General features: G+C 45.1%; 1 protein-coding gene across 1 annotated transcript in view; it reads left to right on the plus strand.

Annotated features, from left to right (window-relative positions):
* The first annotated feature begins 2,915 nt into the window (after nucleotides 1-2,915).
* The window catches only part of LOC143767924 (uncharacterized), a 56,626-nt gene continuing 37,162 nt past the window's right edge, over nucleotides 2,916-22,379 (plus strand). The window contains exons 1-4 of the mRNA XM_077256443.1: nucleotides 2,916-3,060; nucleotides 3,190-3,369; nucleotides 3,452-3,575; nucleotides 3,659-3,756. Coding sequence (XP_077112558.1) covers nucleotides 2,983-3,060; nucleotides 3,190-3,369; nucleotides 3,452-3,575; nucleotides 3,659-3,756 — 480 coding nt within the window. The 5' untranslated portion in view covers nucleotides 2,916-2,982. The remainder of the gene's footprint in view (nucleotides 3,061-3,189; nucleotides 3,370-3,451; nucleotides 3,576-3,658; nucleotides 3,757-22,379) is intronic.

Raw genomic sequence — 22,379 nt, forward strand, 5'->3', positions numbered from 1 at the left:
CCTTTTTGAGAAATTTGACCTAAAAATAGGTAAAATTCGTTTTTTAAGTTTTTCATTATATGTTGGTGTGAATATTTCCACAAATTCATATGCTTTGACCGTGATATTGCAGCAATGCAAAGTCATGTAGATGTTTGGTGTACAGGGCAAAGCACCAGTTACTATTGGTTTTTGGTCTTTAGTTATATATGGGCAAAGTTTGGCATAAATTTTATGCGACGCGTTTTTCAAGCTACTTTGACACAAAATTGCGGCCAAAATATTGTTTTGTCATAGCCGGTAATAATTTTATCGTGTTTAGCAGCAAAAGTTGAGCTAGTATGCCAAATTTCAGCATCACAGCCAGTATAGAACTCTAATAGCTATGTACCAAAGTTTGCAAAATCCTCTTAGCTGAAGCCGCAGGCTCGGTGGAACCTCCAGTGAAAGGTCAACAGTGCCCAATGTATTTGAGATCTGGCCCTAAAAATTTACAGAACCTCTTTTCAAACATGCATGTACATCCTTACAAATTTTCAGCAAAATCGGAGAAGGTCGAGTGGGGACGATTTTTAAAACTGGTCCACTTGATGTGGAATGACCCACATACGAGACTCTGATGGCTTTGGTGATGCCCTGTACTACTGTAGTGCCGTGTATCATCTGCTGTCAGTGTAATACTAACGGCCCCATACACATGAGATAAGTGTTGGCTGAACGGTCATTTGGCAGACGGCCATCTCTCCCGACTCCCCATACACACAAATATTCCAGCTTTCCTGTGGTCTGTATGAGAGAGTCGCCTCCAAACTCCTCTAGCAGAGGATTATCTAGATCCTTCTATGGCCTGACATCATCTGTCGGGAGGCCGCCAAATACATTATATAGTCAACCAAACCCCCCGAAATCAGTGCTTTCATTCAGCTTTAGTCTAATGTGTATGGGGGTGTAAGATGGCTGCCAGACAAGTCCTTGAGGAGAGATATATATCATTTCAGCTATTAGCTGTGGTGATGTGAGCGCGGAAGCATGCTCCAGAACATATAGTGCTGAGAGAGTAATTAAGCCATTCCAGGGCCGGGTTTTACGAGCAGTCATAAGAGATGGGTGGGAATGACTGCCCGCATATCCCAACCCCAGGGGCACGATTTGGCAGATAAAATGGAGGCCGAGTCTCTCTTTCAGTGTCTGGACCTTAATGTGTGGATCTCCTGTGTGTTTGTCTGTGCTAAAGAATTGGACACTATCCTGAGCAGGCGGACCCGCTGTATGTTGTATGGACTTTTTACTTTATGTTTTCACTTTGTGTTCTGGAAAAGGCTGTTCTTTTGTTTTGCTATCCTGAGCAGTTTATGAAGTTTAAATAAACTTGCCTGGACATTGGTGCAATAGCAATTCCTGTGCCTACCTCAACCTCAACCTCAGCCGAGTGAGTACAGACCTCTACAGAGGTTAGAAAGTAACTTATTGGACGCTACCTCTGGCCCGGCCTAATAGACCTTCACACATTGCAGCCCAGACACCATTATTAGGTATGTAATTTTTGTAGTATCTAGACCGCCCCATACTATCGAGTACTTGGGGGCGGAGGGCATTCAGCCGAACTCTCTCACACCTTCTTAGATGCCATGTTTGCTTTTCACAGCAGCAAGTGGTTAAACTGCCAGGGTTTTTGTTGCAGCCACTCCTGTGCCCTCTCTGCGGTCTATATCTATGTTCTGGGGCCCAAAATAGTTAATTTGTAAAAAAAGGTTTCACTTGTTAAAAAATAATAAAATATGTTTCCTTCTTTTTTATGTTTTTTTTATTTTTACAAGAATTGTTGGAGCCAATTTTCTTTTGAAACATTTTAATATCTGATTTTTCTGGTGTTTTTCTTGCAATATAGGAAAGCCTAAGGCCAGAAATAAACCCCATAAACACTGTACATGGAGACTTTGGGATCAGATAATTTCTGTCCACGGTGTTTGTGGAAACAAAAAAGCTTTTATTAAAGCCTCAAACTTCTGTGTGTGACTCAGAGCTGAGATCTAACGTGATAGAAGATTGCAGTGCGGGGAAGACGGGAAACCTTCTGTAGGGATTGGCTCAGGTGAGCAATGGTAGGGCCGCAGTAATGAGGCAACACACAGGCTTCCAGTCCAAACTTCAGTGGTTTATTGTCACCTTAAACAGTCCGAGACAGAAAGTAAGAGAAAAAACAAACATACTCCAGCTTGGAGAACCACTGGTCTCAGACTCACCCTTACACGGGACGGGCTTAACTAAGCGGCTGCCAAGTCAGCGGCTTCCGCCAGGTGCCATTCCCAGGGTTACTAATAGTCATATCAGGAACCTTTGTGACATGTGTGGGAGAGAAAAACAGTTCTGGCTCCTTCCAGCCTAGTTCCATCCCCAGGATAACACGTGCCAAACAAAAGAAACTCCATTGCATACATTCCATAACAGGCCAAAACTTATCTTGCTGGGAGAAATATATCTTCCGTCCAGCACTACACCTTTTACTGCACCACACTTCATATAGACGGCCGGTGGGGATGGAGTCAGTGACGGACTCTGGACAAATATGTTTCTAGACCCGCAGAAGAAGATGAAGATGTCATCCTCATCATGAAGTCGTTATTTCCCCTGTCACGTGTAATGAATATCTCCTGCAGTATTACTAATGCCGATTCCAGGGTCGGTAAATGGGACGAGAATTAGCGTTATGGAAGATGAGTCTATGAGAAACGTATTCAGCTGCCGACTCCGAGGGAGAAACTGCTTGTTGTCTGTGGCCTAAATATATAGGTTTTATTAGTAGATGTAAAGAAGGAAACTAAATACTGTAAAATAATAAATCTCCTCATATGTTCCCCTTATTATCTCCGGTAAGTGTATTATTACACTGGATTTTTATGATGTTACATCGGCTCATCTTCTTCTCATTCAGGTCTCTACAATATCGGATCCTCTCGGTGAAGATCTTCTATATAAGAGAATTTCCTGATTTACCCATCAAGGATGAATATGGACAGAGACAAGATGGCGGAGAGGATATTACACCTCACCCTAGAGCTCCTCTTCCGGCTTACTGGAGAGGTGAGAGATTCTGATGACGTCACATTACATCATTCTTATCTATGGGAATAACAGATGGACAGAACTGGAGAGGTGAGGACTCTGGAAATGTCTGTAGTGAGATTTATTAATGTGTCTCTCCATAACCAGGATTACACAGTAGTGAAGAAGACCTCTAGTGAGCGCTGTCAGGACCCTGTGTCTGAGGGATGGGGAAGACCCCTGAGCCCAATCACGGGGCTTCCAACTCACCCCCTGTTACATGAGGACATCAAAGACCAGAAGATCCTAGAACTCACCTACAAGATGATTGAGCTGCTGACTGGAGAGGTGACACTGCTGGGAATGCTGGGACATTATACAGTAACGCTATGAAGGGATCGGGGGATGATGATATCATTGTATGTGTCAGGTTCCTATAAGGTATCAGGATGTTGCCATCTATTTCTCCATGGAGGAGTGGGAGTATTTAGAAGGACACAAAGATGTGTACAAGGACGCCATGATGAAGATTCCCCAGCCCCTCACATCACCAGGTAATAGACAGGACTAAATACACACAACCTATAATTTTCTTTATGTAAATAATTAGTTCAGTCCCTGTATGTGTTTCCTCCAGAACTATCCATTAAGAGGACAACACCAGAGAGATGTCCCCATCTTCTTCTTCCACAGGACTGTAAACAAGAAGATCCCAATGTTCCTCAGGATCATCAGGTAGATGGAGAGAAGATGTCATGAGATCTCCCTTATGATGTGTAGACGGCTGTGAAGGTCTTGTTTTATCCACTAGTATATACTCGAGTATAAGCCGACCCGAGTATAAGCCGACCCCTAATTTTGCCACAAAAAACTGGGAAAACTTAATGACTTGAGTATAAGCCTAGGGTGGAAAATGCAGCAGTTACCGGTAAATGTCAAAAATAAAAATAGGTACCAATAAAAGTAAAATTAATTGAGATAACAGTAGGTTAAGTTTTTTTTAATATCTATATTGAATCAGGAGCCCCATATAATGCTCCATACAGTTCATGATGGGCCCCATAAGATGCTCCATATTAAAATATGCCCCATATAATGCTGCATAAATGAGGATTATGGCCCCATAAGATGCTCCATACAGACATTTGTCCCATATAATGCTGCACAAATGCAGATTATGGCCCCATAAGATGCTCCATACAGACATTTGCCCCATATAATGCTTCACAAACGTTGCTTATGGCCCCATAAGATGCTCCATGTAGACATTTGCCCCATATGCTGTTGCTGCGTTAAAAAAATAAATCACATACTCATCTCTCGTCGCTTCACCGCCGCCGCTTCGTTCCCCGTCCTCTGCAGTGATTGTTCAGGCAGAGGGTGGCGCGCAGACACTAATCATGTCACTGCGCCCTCTGACCTGTGCATTACTGCAGAGGACGGAACGCAGCGGTGGAACGGGGAGCAGGTGAATATCATGCACTGCGTTATACTCACCTGCTCCTAGCGCGGTGCAGTCCCTGGTTCTCCGGCGCCAGCAGCTTCTTCCTATAGTGAGCGGTCACATGGTACCACTCATTACAGTAATGAATATGCGGCTCTACCCCTATGGGAGTCCATATTCATTACTGTAATGAACGGTACCATGTGACCGCTCACTACAGGAAGAAGCTGCCGATGCCGGGTAACCAGGGACTGCGCCAGGAGCAGGTATTAGACAGCTGCTGCTCCCACTCCCCTGCCGACCCCTGGGTATGACTCGAGTAAATACGGTATATGTTTTATACTTAGAATCATAGTTTCAGTTATATTCCATTGGTCCTCGTGTTTCCATATGCAAATGAGAATAAGGATGATCTCTCTACACTGTGACATCCATTCAAATATTTGTAGACTGTTATTAAGTCTCCTCTTAGCCTTTTTTTTGCAAAATAAACATTCCCAAATCCAACCCCTTCGCGACATGCTCCATACTAGTACCTCTGCAGGAGATGCTATTGTGCCCGGGGCAGTATTAGTACAGTGCCGCGAATACCGCGGCCTCACGGTGAGGGCCGCGGCGATCGCGTGTGGGTGTCAGCTGTATGTGACAGCTGACACACGGCAGCAATGCCCACGATCGGTGCTATACCGATCATGGGCGTTTAACCCCTTTGATGCCTCTGTCAGTAGTGACAGCGGCATAGAGAAGCATCGCAAAGGGAGGGGGCTCCCTGCGTACATCCCTCAGAACAATGCGATGCGATCGCACTGTCCTGAGGGTCTCCATGGGGACCCCAGCACCAAGAAGGCCGAGGGTTTCTTCCAGGTCCTGCAGGGAGGTGGCTTGCAGGACCTGAGAAGCCTCTTTCACTGCCTGTCAGATCGCTGATCTGATACTCTGCAGTGCTAAGTTTCAGATCAGATCACTCAATCCACATAAAAAGCAAGTCCCCAATCAGATATGTCATCTGTTAACGGAAATATAGGGGGCTTCCACGTTAGTAGTACAAAGGCTCTGGAAAAGCAAAATGGCTCCTGACCCGCCAAAAGAAATTCAGCAAATCTTCCCCTCCCAAACCAAATGCCCCCTCCCTTCTGAGCCCTAGTGTGCCTAAACAACATATAGCACCCACCTGTTTGGACTGTAATATGGTGCTACTTCCCTTCTGAGCTTTGCACTGTGCCTCAAAAGTAGTTTTCGACCACATATGGGTATGGGTAAACTCAGGAGAAATTGCAAAGCAAACTTTTGTGTCCATTTTCTCTTTTTGCCCTTGTGAAAATACAAAATTTGTAGCTAAAAAAGATTTTTTGTCGGAAAAATTAGATTTTTTTAAATTTTTACAGCTTAATATTATAAACGTCTGTGAAGCACCTGGGGGTTCAAGGTGCTCAATACACATCTGGATAAGGTCCCAAAGGGGTCTAGTTTCCAAAATGGTGTCACATGTGGGGGTTTCCACTGTTTAGGCACATCATGGGCTCTTCAAACGGGACATGGCACCTGCTAATTCCATCAAATTTTGCATTCAAAAAATCAAATGGCGCTCCTTCCCTTCCAAGCCCTGCCGTGCGCCTAAACAGTGGTTTTCCTCCACGTATTGGCGTACTCAAGAGAAATTGCTCCATAAAATTTGTTGTGCCATTTCTCCTGTTACCCTTATGAAAATGCAAAATATGGAGCTAAAAAAGATTTATTTGGGAAAAATGTGATTGTTTTTTTTTTTTATTTCCACGCTATAAACTTCTGTGAAGTTCCCTAAGGGGTCTGGTTTCCAAAATGTTGTCACATGTGGGGGTTTCCACTGTTCAGGTGCGTCAGGGCCCAGGGGCTGGCTGGCAAATTTTAGCCTGGGGGCAAGCACAATGCAGTGGCCCACTGTGACACGGACCGTGGCCCATCTCAAGGCTTGGGTCTCCAGTAGTAGCACTTGAGTATAGCACATGTGTGACAGAGGTACACCTTCTAACAACCCATTTCATAAAAATGGTTGAGGAACAATAAATACTTATCAATAGAAAAAATGCTCTGTTAGTGTATCACCACCGATAACGCAAGTAAGTGCTCAATTAACAAATGTATTTCTCTCATTTGCTTCACATCAGCGTGTCAGCCAGGGGTCCTCAGCATACCATAACATTGCTGTTAGCGCAAATCCTGCCTTTCTGCAGGTCCCGCTCTCTGAACCCTCGGCACGCTATACCACCACCGTCAGTACATGCTAATACTAATTTTATTAAATTATCGGTAGTGGTTGTAGTAGTGCCTATACAACCAGACGATATTTCAGCCTCATATTTTTATTTTGGGGAAGAAAAAAAAAATATACAAAAATACATGACAGGAGATATAACAGGTATGTCTTTAAAGCACCACTACAGCATTTTTGTTCAGCTATGGAGTAGCACTTTAAATGTAAGCCCCCTGCCCCTGTCTTATTCTCACCCTGTAGTAGCTCCATCCTTTTTCAGCAGTTTGCCAGTCCCGTGGCGCCATCTTGTGCCCATAACTTCTGACTGGCCAGTTACGTGACAAGCTCCCAATGTATCTCTAGGAGAGCCAGACCGAGGCTCTCAGAAATGTATTGAGTTGTGACCTCCGATACACTCCATGAAACACTGGAGCTGCCGGAAGGTCACAAAGGAGCCCAATGGGAGCAACACTGGAAACAGATGATGATGGCAGAGGGTGAGTATAAAGCAGGGAGCAGGAGACTTACATTTAGCGCACCACTCCAGCACTGAAGAAAAACAAATTGCTAGAGCGGTGCTTTAAACACCGAGAATTCTCATACTGTTAGCAAAGATCTCATCAGAGGTGAACTTTCACGAGTAATTTCCAGCACTTGAAACTGAACTAGTTCCAAGATATCTCGCTCCACGGACATGATCATAAAGGCTTCAAGCAGGTCTCGTCCCATTGTAACCCACAGTCTTGTCTTCATGAGTTTAAGTTTGCTGAATGCTCTTTCACATGCAACTTGTGAGAAAGATGGCATCAGTAAGTACTCATATGCCACAGACAGAGTCTCATAGGCAGCTGTAGAGATTGTACTTCATGAGTAATCGGTGACAGCAGAGGAAGCAATTTTTACATGACTTGCATTTAATTTTCACAACGTCTGTAGGTACACCCCATTCATCTCCATCTCCTCCATATTCTTCTGTAGCTGCAGTTGCTTTTTCTGGTTCATCCAAGTGTACCATCAACTTAGGAAAGAGGTTTGCAAAACTAGTTCTGAGCTCACTAATAAGAGCTTCTTCATTAACTTTTGATAATTCTGAGATTCTTGTTAGGTTGCCTTCCTTGAGTAGGTTGGGGTCATTTTGAATATTTTCAAAAAATTTTGGCTGCAAAAATTGAGTATCAATTATCAACTGTTTATTTTCTGAAAATCTTTCAGTGAGGCTTGTCAAAATCTGATCTAAAATTGGCCTGTATACTTCCACACGAAAACGTTGTGTTTGATCAGCCGGCAGTTCATCAACTGAGCTTTCACCTGCCATTCTTTTCTTTCTGCCAGTCTTCTTCACTTGGATCTCTAGTTCAATCTCCAAGAATGAAATAATATCACGACTCGATATTAGATCATTCATTGTTAATGCAAACTGTGTATCAGTTTCTTTAATATGTTCACATGTTATCTTCTTAAGCTGGTCAATCGCATTTTCAATCATTGCCCATGCTACCATAAAGTCAAGGCTACTTTTCTGCAAATATTTTGAAACAGGCCCGATAACTTCAAAAATAGGAAGAAACACGTGTGCTGTTAAGGCTAGGTTAATGCAGCCCATTCAACACATGCGTTAAACGGGCTGCATTACCTGAAGTGCCGAAATTCGATTGCGCTAGCGCAGATAGAGCTAGCAGATGCTCTATCAGCGCTAGGAGTGACGGACCTGGAAACGCTGCAGCTCGTGCCCCAGGGTCCGTCACTCAATGACGGCACATCGCTAGCGCAAGCCCTTTTTGGGCGTGCGCTACCGATGCGCCCGAAATAGAGTTTAATGTCAGCATTAACGGACTGTGTTACACCGTGTTATGCCACGGTGTAACACAATCCGTCTAACGGACTGCCTGGACGCAATGTGAACCTAGCCTAAAATGGTCTTGAACTTGCACAGCTTTTCATACCGGGATGCAGCCTCAGATGCAGTTCTTGAATCACAGTTGTGCATTTGTGAGATTAAAAATAAAACCTCAATGGCATCCAGAAAAAGAGATTGCTTCTCCCCAAATAGGCAATTAAGTTCCTTCTCCTTTGCCCACCCTCTTGTTTCTCCAATTTTCTGTAATCTTAAACGTTTTTCATGACCGTGGCGTTTTTGAAGTTGTCCTCCCCAAATGTTCATTCGCTTGTGTGAATGTCCAATAAAGGATGCCATGCGAATTAACAGCCCAAAACAGTTTTTTGCCTCAAGGACCTTCCAACAATCGAAGATACAGAGATTGAGGATGTGACTGTAGCACCAGATGTAAATAGTCAGGCACTTCTTTAGCAATCTGTGCTCGTAAGCCTACATATGAACTTCAAATATTTGCTGCACCATCAAATGATTCTTCAGCGATCTTATGTAAGTCAAGTCCAAGTACTTTGAAGTTAGCCATTAACAGTTCATGAAATCCTCGACCAGATGCATCTTTAACTGGAAGAACAGAGATGAGTCGTTCCTGAATCTCTTCATTTTTCACATACCTTAAGAGAACTGTTGCTTGATCTACAATCCCTGCATCTTGAGTGGAATCAACTTGGATGCTAAATCTCTTTTCACCAATTCCACAAACTATGGCTTGTTTTACACAATGACCCACTGCCATAACAACTTTATTAGCGGTCTTGTATGATAAAAAGTCACTAAACTTCCACGACAAACTGCAATTTTCCCGGCTGTTCCTCGTATTTCTTTTTTCACTCTCTTGAATACTTTTTTCAAGTTGATTTTTTAATGGTACATCATAATGGGATAACAGTAAGATCATTTCCAAAAAATGACCATGGTTAATTTCACTATTGTTAAGGTTGTAGAGTGACTCTTTGGTTCCATGGGCACGAAATGGCAAGCCTTGCTTCCCTAATAGTTTTACCACATCAAAAATGCGTTTCCTGACTTCAGTATTCTGAAGTACTTCGTTCTTTCATTTTGAAGCTTGAACTGGGTTTATTAACATGTCGATGGTTTTGTTTTTCTTTGCTATGAGTTATGCATTAGCGGCATCACAATCAGGGCCGTATTTAGAGTTTCTGCTGCCCTAGGCACTTTTAGCGCTGCCTCCCCCATTGGTGAGTATGACACTATCGGCAGTGACTTTGGCAAGAATCGCTGATGTGAAAGTCGCCTTTTGCAGCAGATCAGGCAGTTTTTTCACATCTGCCGCGTAACGGATCACTTACGGCAACACTGCGTTTGCCTTCATTCATTCCCTATGGGATTTGCAGCACTTGCTGTGATCTGGCAAATGCGGTACCATACCTCCCAACTTTTGAAGGGAAAGAGGTATAAAGGTAAATTTTAGGCCACGCCTCTGACCACACCCATTTCACAACTAGTCACACCAATATCCAAGTCCCAACCACACCTATTTAGCACTGCTGATCACACTGTTTCATATACAATAATTATAACCAAAAAAACATGGCCACACAATGCTCCATAATGTATAATGGCCACACATGATGCTCCATACTGTATAATGACCCCACATGATGTTCAATACTGTATAATGGCCACACATGATGCTCCATACTGTATAATGGCCACACATGATGCTCCATACTGTATAATGGCCACACATGATGCTCCATACTGTATAATGACCGCACATGATGCTCCATACTGTATAATGGCCACACATTATGCTCCATACTGTATAATGGCCGCACATGATGCTCCATACTGTATAATGGCCGCACATGATGCTCAATACTGTATAATGACCCCACATGATGTTCAATACTGTATAATGACCCCACATGATGCTCAATAGTGTATAATGACCCCACATGATGCTCAATAGTGTATAATGCCCCCCTCCCATCTTGTATGCATGGCTCATCTTCCTCCCATCCCATATGCATGGCTCATATTCTCCCATCCTCCTGTATGCATGGCTCATAATCCCCCCCACCTCTTGTATGCATGACTCATATCCCCCCCTATGCGTGGCTCATCTCTCCACCCCCCCCCCCGTATGCATGGCTCATCTCTCCACCCCTCCTGTATGCATGGCTCATCTCTCCACACCCCCGTATGCATGGCTCATCTCTCCACCCACCCCCCGTATGCATGGCTCATCTTTCCACCCCCCTCCCCCCCATGCATGGCTCATCTCTCCACCACCCCCCTCCGCTCCCGCTCCTTCTCCCATCTTGCATGGCGCGGGCGGCTTACCGTCCTCCTTCATCCCCCTGTCCTCTGTCCCTCATACTCACCTGTCAGCTGTCACACACCGAGCGGGCGTGCCGACATCCCTCCGGCTCTGTCCCGACTCCCGGCGCACAGGCGCAGCACCTTCTTCCTGCGTGAGCGGTCACGTGATACCGCTCATTAAGATCATGAATATACGCATATTTATGAGTTTTAATGAGCGGTACCACGTGACCGCTCACTCAGGACGCGCTACAGAAGCTGAGACCAGGCATCGCTGGAGCAGGGTGAGTATCGTCTTCAAAGAGAGCGGGGGGAGGCGGTGAGAAGGTGGGTGGGGGTTGGGGCGGTCGGGACTCGGAGGTGAAAAAATAAATAAAATACCTTGATCAGGTGCCGCCCCCCGAAGCGTCCCCGCCCTAGGCACATGCCCTCGAGTGCCTAGTGGCAAATACGGCCCTGATCCCAATGGCTGTTTGATAATTCATGTTTTATAACAGTAAAAGGTGAAGCAGCATTTGAAATGCCAATGCATATGCTTCAGAAAAAGGCTTCAATTTTTCGATTTATCACCTTCAAGATTAGCCAAGAGCGCACAACATGATCTCCATTTTGTTTCCTCCGATAATAGAAATCTGCCTCCTTAAATGGGATGTGGTTTACTATTAAACATTTGAAAACCGTAAATCGTTAAAGCAATATGGACATGGTGACATTTGATTGGTCTTCAAACTGCCAAAAGCTCCATCATTTTTAGTGGATAATGAAAATGATCATACGTTTAGGTGTTACTGCGACTTAAAGATATTCGAGCAGAAACCAGATGAACTTAATATGCTCAAGAAAATCCATGAACTCAAAGTAAAACATCGTGCAAAGATTGGGTGCTGTACGTTCACGCTTACAGCCACTACCATTATTGTTAGAATAATATTTGTAGTATCTTTCTTTAACATTGTGATTATGTTAAAGCATGCTATATCATATCCCTCTGAAGGTGCAGTTAGAGGGCCATATACAGTAAGTCGGACTGAAATTTGCCCACAATGTTACCATGGCCCGCAGCTCTCTTGAGCCGGTCACAACTGCTGCATATGTATCTGTATATTGTGGACAGATTTCAATCCGACTTATATGGCCCTTTGACTGCACACTTATGGTTACTGTAGAAGACTCAAAAAGTCTCATGCCAGAGAGTTATGTGGACCAATAGACTTACTGTTGAACCCATACAATGCTCTATGCACTCGGCTCTTGCAGGAGCTAGGCATTTCAGAGCATTCTTTTGACTAATCGGGGAACCCCAATGACTGGAAGCACAAAAGCCTTTGTTTGTATATGATTGATACTTTTTAAACATTTTAAGCCATAATTTAAAGAAATACATGAAGTAACAAGTAATTTATGTTAAAAACAAGTAAGAGTGACTGCATATAGCCCTACGACCTACTGCCATTTTTAACCTGTCAGCTTGTTTTGCCGCTATAAGATGCGGCCACTGATTTTCAGGGCTTATCTACAGCATTCTAGAATGCCATAGATAAGCCCATGATCTGACCTGCAAGATAATAAAAATAAATTTAATTATACTTGTCATGAACCGGGGGTGTTTGGTTGTGTAACGGTTCACAGCATGCTGCCAACAATATGCCACGAATCCCAGCAATATGTCAGGGATCCTGGGGAGAATACCTTTGTCGTCCCCACCTCTCACACCAATTTGTCACGCATTGGTGTGGTTTGGTTGCCCCCTGGTTCCTTCTGAAGGGGATCTATTTATATCCCACTCCCCAATTCCCGGTTTGGAACTTGCAGCTCTCTGGCACCCCCTTTACCTTCAGGTCAGATTAGGTACTGCACCTAGGGTAATTCGTCGCCAGAAAGGCTGCCTGCTATGTACTGGCTATTGGGCTCACTGCAGCCAGGGCGATTTAACTACTCCCACTCAGGCGGGAACAATAATTAACAACGCCGCCGTGGCTACAAAGCTTCCCAAATGCACAGAACAAAGTATGCTGCCACCAGCTCCGATTTTCACAAGGATTAACAGGTCCGGAGCCAACCCAAATCAGTAGCGTAATTCAGTTCAGAGGAAGCGACAGTTCGTTTATAGAGCAGAAGACAAACTAGTAAATTATATATTTACCTCCATAAAAAGGTAGGCAGTGTTTACAAAGTATTAAAAAGATACAGTATTATAAAGAAGACAATTCATGTGTGCATTACAGATTACAAATAAAATAGGATTAACAATGAAAAGAGAACACTTACAGGTCATTCAGATCATTTCATATTATCATGGCAGCCGTGTGCTCAGGAGATACTGTATTTTCTGCTGTATAAGACGACTGGGCGTATAAGACGACCCCCAACTTTTCCATATAAAATATGGAATTTGGGATATACTCGCCGTATAAGACGAGGGTCATCTTATACGCTCAGTCATCTTATACGGCGTGTGCGGATGGTTCACAGGATCTGGAGGAGAGGAGACTCTCCTTCAGGCCCTGGGATCCATATTCATGTAAAAAAAAAGAATAAAAATAAAAAATATGCATATACTCACCCTCCGACGGCCTCTGGCTCTCAGCGGTGCAAGCGGCAGCCTCCGTTCCTAAGAATGCATTGAGCGTAGGACCTGCGATGACGTCGCGGTAACACGACCAGTCACGTGACCGCGACGTCATCGCAGATCCTACGCTCAATGCATTCTTAGGAACGGAGGCTGCCGCTTGCACTGCTGAGAGCCAGGAGTCGTCGGAGGGTGAGTATATGCATATTTTTTATTTTTATTCTTTTTTTTTTACATGAATATGGATCCCAGGGCCTGAAGGAGAGTCTCCTCTCCTTCTAACCCTGGGAACCATCCAGGATCGCTCCCTGCACACGCCGTACCCGGCGTATAAGATAACCCCCGACTTTTGAGATGATTTTCAGGGGTTAAAAAGGCGTCTTATACTCCGGAAAATACGGTACATCCAGGTACATTAGAACAGCTTTGCCGGGCTGTTAGCTCGCTTCCTGGGCCAAGACTAACTCACAACTCAGCAGGAATAAGATCTATGCCCTCTTGTCGTGACATCACTAAGTGGGCTGAGTAACGACATGCATTCCTCTTCTACTATTTTACGTTTCTGAGCCTCCAGACACAGACATTCCTGGGTCAGTACGGGATGGGGAACAAGTGGCTGTAGGAGATTGGTCCAGTGATTCTAGTGAGGGTTTTGAATTACACATACAAGCAGCAGGCAGAGAGAGAAGAAGGGGGGTCGGAATAGCCCACAGCGTGTCTTGTCAGCTTTAAGGGACTTAGCAGAGCTCACAATACACAATCAGATACCTCATGTTCCTGACAGGTTGCCCCAGTTCTTTCTTCAGAGATTTACCTTTATTGTCCCCACATCTCACACCAATGTGTCACGAATCGGTGTGGTTTGGTTGCCCCCTGGTTCCTACTGAAGGGGATTTATTTATATCCCACTCTCCAATTCCCGGTTTTGAACATGCAGCTCCCTAGCGCCCCCCTTACCCTCAGGTCAGTCAGGGAACTGCAACTAGGATAATTATTTGCCAGAAAGGCTGCCTTGCTATGTACTGGCTATTGGGCACACTGCAGCAAGGGCAATATAACTAGTCCCGCTCAGGCAGGAATTATAATTATCAAACGCCGTCCGTCCCTGCCAGTTTTGCCCAACCAGCTCAGAATGCTTTGCTGCCACCAGCTGCTATTACTATGATTAATATCGGGTCAGGAGCCAACCCAATCAGTAGCGTGATTTACTTTAGAGTACGTTGGGGGTAAGCAGGGGTGAAACTACAACAGGTGCAGGAGTTGCAATCGCACCCGGGCCCTGGAGCCTAAGGGGCCCTCAAAGTCCCTTTGGCCTATAGAAAAAGACTATTGCTATTAAAGATTTAAAATATTTGGGGCCCCGTTGGAGCTTTCACATAGAGGCCAGCGAGTTTCAAGTTACGCCACTGGGGGTACGTTTTAGAACAAGGAGAACAGGACTAGTAGATATTATAGCTTTTACTCCAAAAAGATGAGGCAGTGTTTGCAAAAAGTATAAAAAATATTACGAGATGAGACAATTATAGTATGCACAAAACAATTACAAAATAAAAGGGATTAAAGTTGAAAAAAACACTTACGGTTCTCTCATATCATGGCAGCTTATGTGGCTGGGGGGAAGGGGGACACATCCCAATGCATCAGAGCAGATTGCAGAGTTTCTGTTAGCTGACTTCCTGGCCAAAAGACACGCCTAAAATGAGGCTGAATTTCATACCCTTGGCTCGTTACATCACTGAGGGACTGGATACTCCCCTTTTTTTGAAAGTTATGAAATATGGCTATTAGCCATAATTTCTGGGGAGAAGCCCGTAGAAGGAAGACAAAACTATCATTTTTCTCAGCATGAAAGGGATGTTCATTTAAGTCTAAACATGATTTGACTATATGCCTCGGTTAAGTCGTAATCCACTACTTGGATTCTGCCGGTACGGGAAATTAGGAAACGCACTGGTCTGTAGCTCTATCGTTGCACATCCCAAATATGTAACTTTCACACCTATACCACTACTTGGGGTTGAGTTATTCCATCTTGAATAACTCTCATACACAAATGGAAGTACATGGCTTCAAACAAAGAACTTGTTTCTGCTAACCAACACATTCTTGAGGGAGGGGGGAATGAGTGGTATAGAATTACACAGAGTGAGAAGGAGAGCTTTCTAGGCAGTGAGAAGGAGGAGCTGTGGAGGGGAACCACAGCTGCAGCGTGTGTCTTACACAGACCTAATGGATGTAGCAGAGCTCAGTGTGCGTGATAATATAGAATCAAATACGTCATATTTCCTGACAATACTCACCCGGGGGGCGGTCCGGTTCGATGGGTGTCACAGGTCCGGATCCGGCGCTTCCCATCTTATGATTGCCGTCCTCTTGCTTGCTTAATGGTTCTTGGCATCGCACGCCTGCGCAGGAGTACTTACCTGCTCTGTTGAGGACAGAGGAAAGTACTGCCGTGCGCATTTGCCGGGAAAGGTCAGAGAAGCCCAGCGCCTGTGCACTGCAGTACTTTGCTTTGCTGTCAACAGGGCAGATAAGTACTCCTGGCCAGGAGTGTGATGCCAAGAACCATGAAGCAAGCAGGAGGGCGGAAATCATAAGAAGATGGGAGGTGCCGTACCTGTGACACCCATTGGACCTGATGCATCCTCTCCGGGTGAGTATAATAAAACTTTTTTTTTTTTATCTTTCAGGTGGGATCGGGGGCTTACGTGCAGCATTATAGAATGCTGTAGATAAGCCCTGAAAGGCAGTGGCCATATCTTATATCAGCCAAAACAACTGACAGGTTCCCTTTAAAAAAGATGATATAACTTGGCATTTTTTTATTTATATTTTAAATGCCACACTTACAAAAGGACAGTAGATACCTGTCTTATAACTAGCTGATAAGAAATCAGGGTTGCCAATTTGATATTTTTTATTCTATCTGTATAACTTAATCAAAAGTCATAGACATTTTTTTGGCAGACAAATTGAAAACCGTAATGAATAAAGTATATCAGTTATTTCTATCTACAGCTTTGATATTATTGAAGACATTAGCAACATGCACTGTACCGTATATACTCGAGTATAAGCCGAGAATTTCAGCCCATTTATTTAGGCTGAAATTGCCCCTCTCAGCTTATATTTGAGTCACACCCTGGGGTCGGTAGGGGAGGCGGAGCAGCAGCTGTGTAATAATACTCACCTGCTCCTGGTGCGGTCCCTGCAGATCCCTGGTTCCCCAGCGCCGGCAGCTTCTTCCTGTATTAAGCGGTCACATGGTACCGCTCATTACAGTAATGAATATGGACCCGACTCCACTCCCATAGGGGTGGGGTCGCATATTCATTACTGTAATGAGCGGTACCATGTGACCGCTCAATACAGGAAGAAGCTGCCGGGCCCAGGGGAACCAGGGACCGCTCCAGGAGCAGGTGAGTATAACGCAGTGCGCGATATTCACCTGCTCCCCGTTCCACCGCCGCCGGCCACCGCTTCGTCTTCCGCTTCCTCTGCAGTGACGCTCAGGTCAAAGGGCGCGATGACCTGATTAGTGTGCACGCCGCCCTCTGCCTGAACAGTCAGTGCAGAGGACGGGGAAGACGCAGCGGCGACCATCGGCGTTAGAACTGGGAGCAGGTGAATATAGCAAGTACCGGGGGCCTGAGCGACGAGAGGTGAGTATGTGTTTTTTTTTTTATCGCAGCAACAGCAAATGGGGCAAATATCTCTATGGAGCATCTTATGGGGCCATAATCAATGTTTGTGCAGCTTTATATGGGGCAAATGTCTACATGGAGCTTCTTATGGGGCATAATCATTGTTTGTGCAGCTTTATTTGGGGCAAATGTCTATATGGAGCATCTTATGGGGCCATAATCAATGTTTGTGCAACTTTATATGGGGCAAATGTCTACATGGAGCATCTTATGGGGCCATAATCAATGTTTGTGCAGCTTTATATGGGGAAAATGTCTGTATGGAGCATCTTATGGGGCCATAATCCGCATTTGTGCAGCATTATATGGGGCATATTTTAATATTGAGCATCTTATGGGGCCCATCAAACTTTATGGAGCATTTTATGGGGCTCCTGATTCAATATGGATATTCAAAAACACTTAGCCTACTGATGTCTCAATTAATTTTTCTTTTATTGGTATCTATTTGTATTTTTGTCATTTACCGGTAGCTGCTGCATTTCCCACCCTAGGCTTATACTCGAGTCATTAAGTTTTCCCAGTTTTTTGTGGCAAAATTAGGGGTCTCGGCTTATACTCGAGTATATACGGTAATTTGTAAAATCACAATAACCTACGAAACCTCATCAAGCTTCAAATGACAGGACACACAAAAGGAAGAGGTGCTCTGCTTTTATGGACTGTCCAAGAATTTCTGGAAAGCTGGCGACCCTGATCTGTATTCTGATCACTTTTTACATACCACCTTATAAGACAGTCTCATTTGTTTTGGATTCTTTCCAGCTAAATCAAGCTCTTTCATCCTTTTCTCTCGAGCTTTCTGAGCACCTCCTTTGCCTGCTTTTGATTTTCCACTCTCCATATTTATTTATAAACTACAAACAACTACCATCATAGAAAAAAAACAAAATTAAATAATAGAAGCAGCAGCCCGGCTAAACAATAAAGCTCAATATGACATTTCAGCCATTAATTTACACTCAATAACAATATGGCTTAGGCCTGTTTCACACTAGCGTGTGTGATGGGAGAAGCTCGCACGAGTCTCTCACAACAACACCCGGTGCTGCCGCCGGCCTTCTTACCGTAGCGTGCGGCTGCATGTATTTATGTGTGAGTCTCTCACATCAACACCCGGTGCTGCCGCCGGCCCTCTGAACGGAGCGTGCAGCTGCATGTATTTCTATGTGTGTCTCTCACATCAATACCCAGTGCTGCCACCGGCCCTCTGACCGGAGCGTGCGGCTGCATGGATTTCTATGTGAGTCTCTCGCATCAACACCCGGTGCTCCCGCCAGCCCTCTGACCGGAGCGTGCGGCTGCATGTATTTCTATGTGAGTCTCTCGCATCAACACCCGGTGCTGCCGCCTGCCCTCTGACCGGAGCGTGCGGCTGCATGTATTTCTATGTGAGTCTCTCGCATCAACACCCAGTGCTGCCGCCTGCCCTCTGACCGGAACGTGCGGCTGCATGTATTTCTGTGTGAGTCTCTCACATTTTCACCGGGTGCTGCCACCTGCCCTCTGACCGGGACGTGCGGCTGCATGTATTTATGTGTGTGAGTCTCTCACATCTTCACTCGGTGCTGCCACCGGCCCTCTTACCGGAGCGTGCGGCTGCATGTATTTCTGTGTGAGTCTTTCACATCAACACTCGGTGCTGCCGCAGGCCCTCTAACGGAGCGTGCGGCTGCATGTATTTCTGTGTGAGTCTCTCACATCTTCACCCGGTTCTGCCGCCGGCCCTCTGATCGGAGCGTGCGGCTGCATGTATTTCTGTGTGAGACTTTCACATCTTCACCCGGTGCTGCCGCCGGCCCTCTGATCGGAGCGTGCGGCTGCATGTATTTCTAAGTGAGTCTCTCACATCAATACCCAGTGCTGCCACCAGCCCTCTGACCCGAGCGTGCGGCTGCATGTATTTCTACGTGAGTCTCTCGCATCAACACCCGGTGCTGCCTCAGGGCCTCTCAACGGAGCGTGCGGCTGCATGTATTTCTATGTGAGTCTCTCGCATCAACACCCAGTGCTGCCGCCTGCCCTCTGACCAGAGCGTGCGGCTGCATGTATTTCTGTGTGAGTCTTTCACATCAACACCCGGTGCTGCCGCATGCCCTCTCAATGGAGCGTGCGGCTGCATGTATTTCTGTGCGAGTCTCTCACATCTTCACCCGGTGCTGCCGCCGGCCCTCTGATCAGATTGTGCAGCTGCATGTATTTCTATGTGAGTCTCTCATCTTCACCTGGTGCTGCCGCCGGCCCTCGGAACGGAGCGTGCGGCTGCATGTATTTCTATGTGAGACTCACATCTTCACCCTGTGCTGCTGCCTGCCCTCGGACCGGAGCGTGCGGTTGCATGTATTTCTATGTGAGTCTCTCACATCTTCACCTGGTGCTGCCGCCGGCCCTCGGACCGGAGCGCGCGGCTGCATGTATTTCTATGTGAGTCTCACATCCTCACCCTGTGCTGCCGCCTGCCCTCGGACCGGAGCGTGCGGCTGCGTGTATTTCTATGCGAGTTTCTTGCATCACACACGCTATTGTGAAACCGGCCTTAAAGGAAATCTAGCATGTCCCCAAAAGCTATGAAGCTGCAGATATGTGGTTACTCTGCAGGTTAGTAGCACCTGCTCTGATGCTGGGAGGAAATTCACCTTATTCCATCTGGCAGTCTCACTCTTTCAGTCCCGTGGTTACTGCCGGCGTGGGTTCAGTCATCACTCTGTGTATAGGGAGCAGTGGCTGTGACTATTCCCGCTGCACTGACTGACAGCTAACTATGCATTAGAACCTGCTGTCAGTCAGTGAACACGCGACTGAAAGAGCGAGACTGTCGGATGGAATAAAGTTAATTTCCTCCCAGTATCAGAGCTCTCAGAGAACCCGTATAAACAGGGTGCAGTATACATAGGTACTATATACAGGCTGCAGTATATACAGGTACTATATACAGGGTGCAGTATACACAGGTACTATATACAGGGTGCAGTATACAGGTACTATATACAGGTGTAGTATATACAGGTACTATATACAGGCTGCAGTATATACAGGTACTATATACTGGGTGCGGTATACACAGGTACTATATACAGGGTGCAGTATACACAGGTACTATATACAGGGTGCAGTATACACAGGTACTATATACAGGGTGCAGTATACACATATACTATATACAGGCTGCAGTATACATGTGTACTATATACAGGGTGCAGTATATACAGGTACTATATACAGGGTGCAGTATACATGTGTACTATATACAGGGTGCAGTATATACAGGTACTATATACAGGGTGCAGTATACACAGGTACTATATACAGGGTGCAGTATACACAAGGACTATATACAGGGTGCAGTATACACTGGTCGTATATACAGGGTGCAGTATATATATGGTACAATATGCATAGGTACTATATACTGTACAGGGTGCAGTATATATATGGTGCAGTATACACAGGTACTATATACAGGGTGCAGTATATAAAGGTATTATACAGGGTGCAGTATATATAGAAAAATTCTGATAAGCATACTAGATGGTGGAGACAACCTAGATATTATATTATAAGTGTGTGTATATATACACACACACTTGTCCAACATCATCTACCACAACACCACCTATGCATGGACATATGGACAACTGCAGTTTATACTATGCAAATCAAAAGAGGACAAGCAGTCATAAAGTCCAGACAATACTATTTTTATTATATCAACAACATATAAAATACAGACAAACGATGCATGACTGGGCTAAAAAGATGACAATGGGGGGTCACCTACAACATACAAAAAGAAGCCCAAGGCAGGGTGCCACCTAACAAGCAATAATACTAATAGCATATGGGGAATGGCTCAGAGTACACACAGCTGTAAAGTGATAGTCTCCCGTATAGCTGGGAGGTATTGTATCCCCAGCACTGAATACTCCATATAGGCATTAGATATCCGGGCTGAAATAGGCCATATTCATTACCCGATGCCGATGGTCTGTAAAGTAGGGACACCCGTACACCCCGACGCGCGTTTCGGTAGTGTTCCTTCCTCAGGGGGCGCATGGACAAACAGGGGGCAAGGCTGAATAAATAGGGTCCCTTCATACAGGCGGCACAGCAGCACATACCGTCACTTCCGCCCAGTCACAGCTAGCCGAGCGCTAGGCAGCCGGAAACACGTGGGGCCCCACGTGACCAGGCAGTCCGCGCACAGCCAGCAGAGAACCGGTGATGAGAAGAGCGCATGCGTGCGCTTACTAAAAGTACAGTGCCGCCATTACAGAAAGGGGAAAGAGTGTGGGCAAAGAAACCGTGGAGCCGCAATAACAAAGCTGCACCCAGATATCCATCTATAACATACGATATATGGTCCAAGTGGACCAGAGGCTAATCCATTGCTAATCTATATAGATATAATTATCCATAGAAAACGATGCTGCGCAGCAAGAGGGAGCAAATATAAGACACCCCTGATGTAAAAAAATGTATATATAGCATATTACCTCATCAAGAGAAAAAATAAAAAATGTAATACAAAATATGATTATAAATATATAATAGTATATAGAGAGTAAGCATATTAAGTCAGACGTACAACTATATATTCATATGTCCATAGGGGGTACATTATCTCTTCACCATACCCAAATAACAGCACTCAAATAGGCATTTCATATTCCCATAGTATGCTCTCTGCTCAACACACAGCAACTAGAATAGAGTTCATCTTTTGCTCCAAGAATCTTCACAGGCTCCAGATAGAACGAATGCCCACATCCCTATCCCATCAAACAGGGCCCTACAATCAAGGAATAGAAAGGGAAAAGGTTAAAACCAAATAAAATCAATAAGCATGCGGGTACATACCCCGACACAACAACGTGGCGACTAAAGAAAAGGCACATAACTAATGTTTTCGTTCAAACCCTTTGGGGAAACGGTGTCGAGGGCCCATATCCAGCGTGTCACCAACTGACCCAAACGCTTAAACAGATTGCCCCCACGGATATTAATATTAAGTGCATCAATGGGCAGTTCCTCCGTTTTTTGACATCAGGGGTGTCTTATATTTGCTCCCTCTTGCTGCGCAGCATCGTTTTCTATGGATAATTATATCTATATAGATTAGCAATGGATTAGCCTCTGGTCCATTTGGACCATATATCGTATGTTATAGATGGATATAGGGGTGCAGCTTTGTTATTGCGGCTCCACGGTTTCTTTGCTCACAATCTTTCCCC

The sequence above is a fragment of the Ranitomeya variabilis genome, chromosome 4 (assembly GCF_051348905.1).
Source record: "Ranitomeya variabilis isolate aRanVar5 chromosome 4, aRanVar5.hap1, whole genome shotgun sequence".
In the NCBI taxonomy this organism is placed as follows: Eukaryota; Metazoa; Chordata; class Amphibia; order Anura; family Dendrobatidae; genus Ranitomeya; species Ranitomeya variabilis.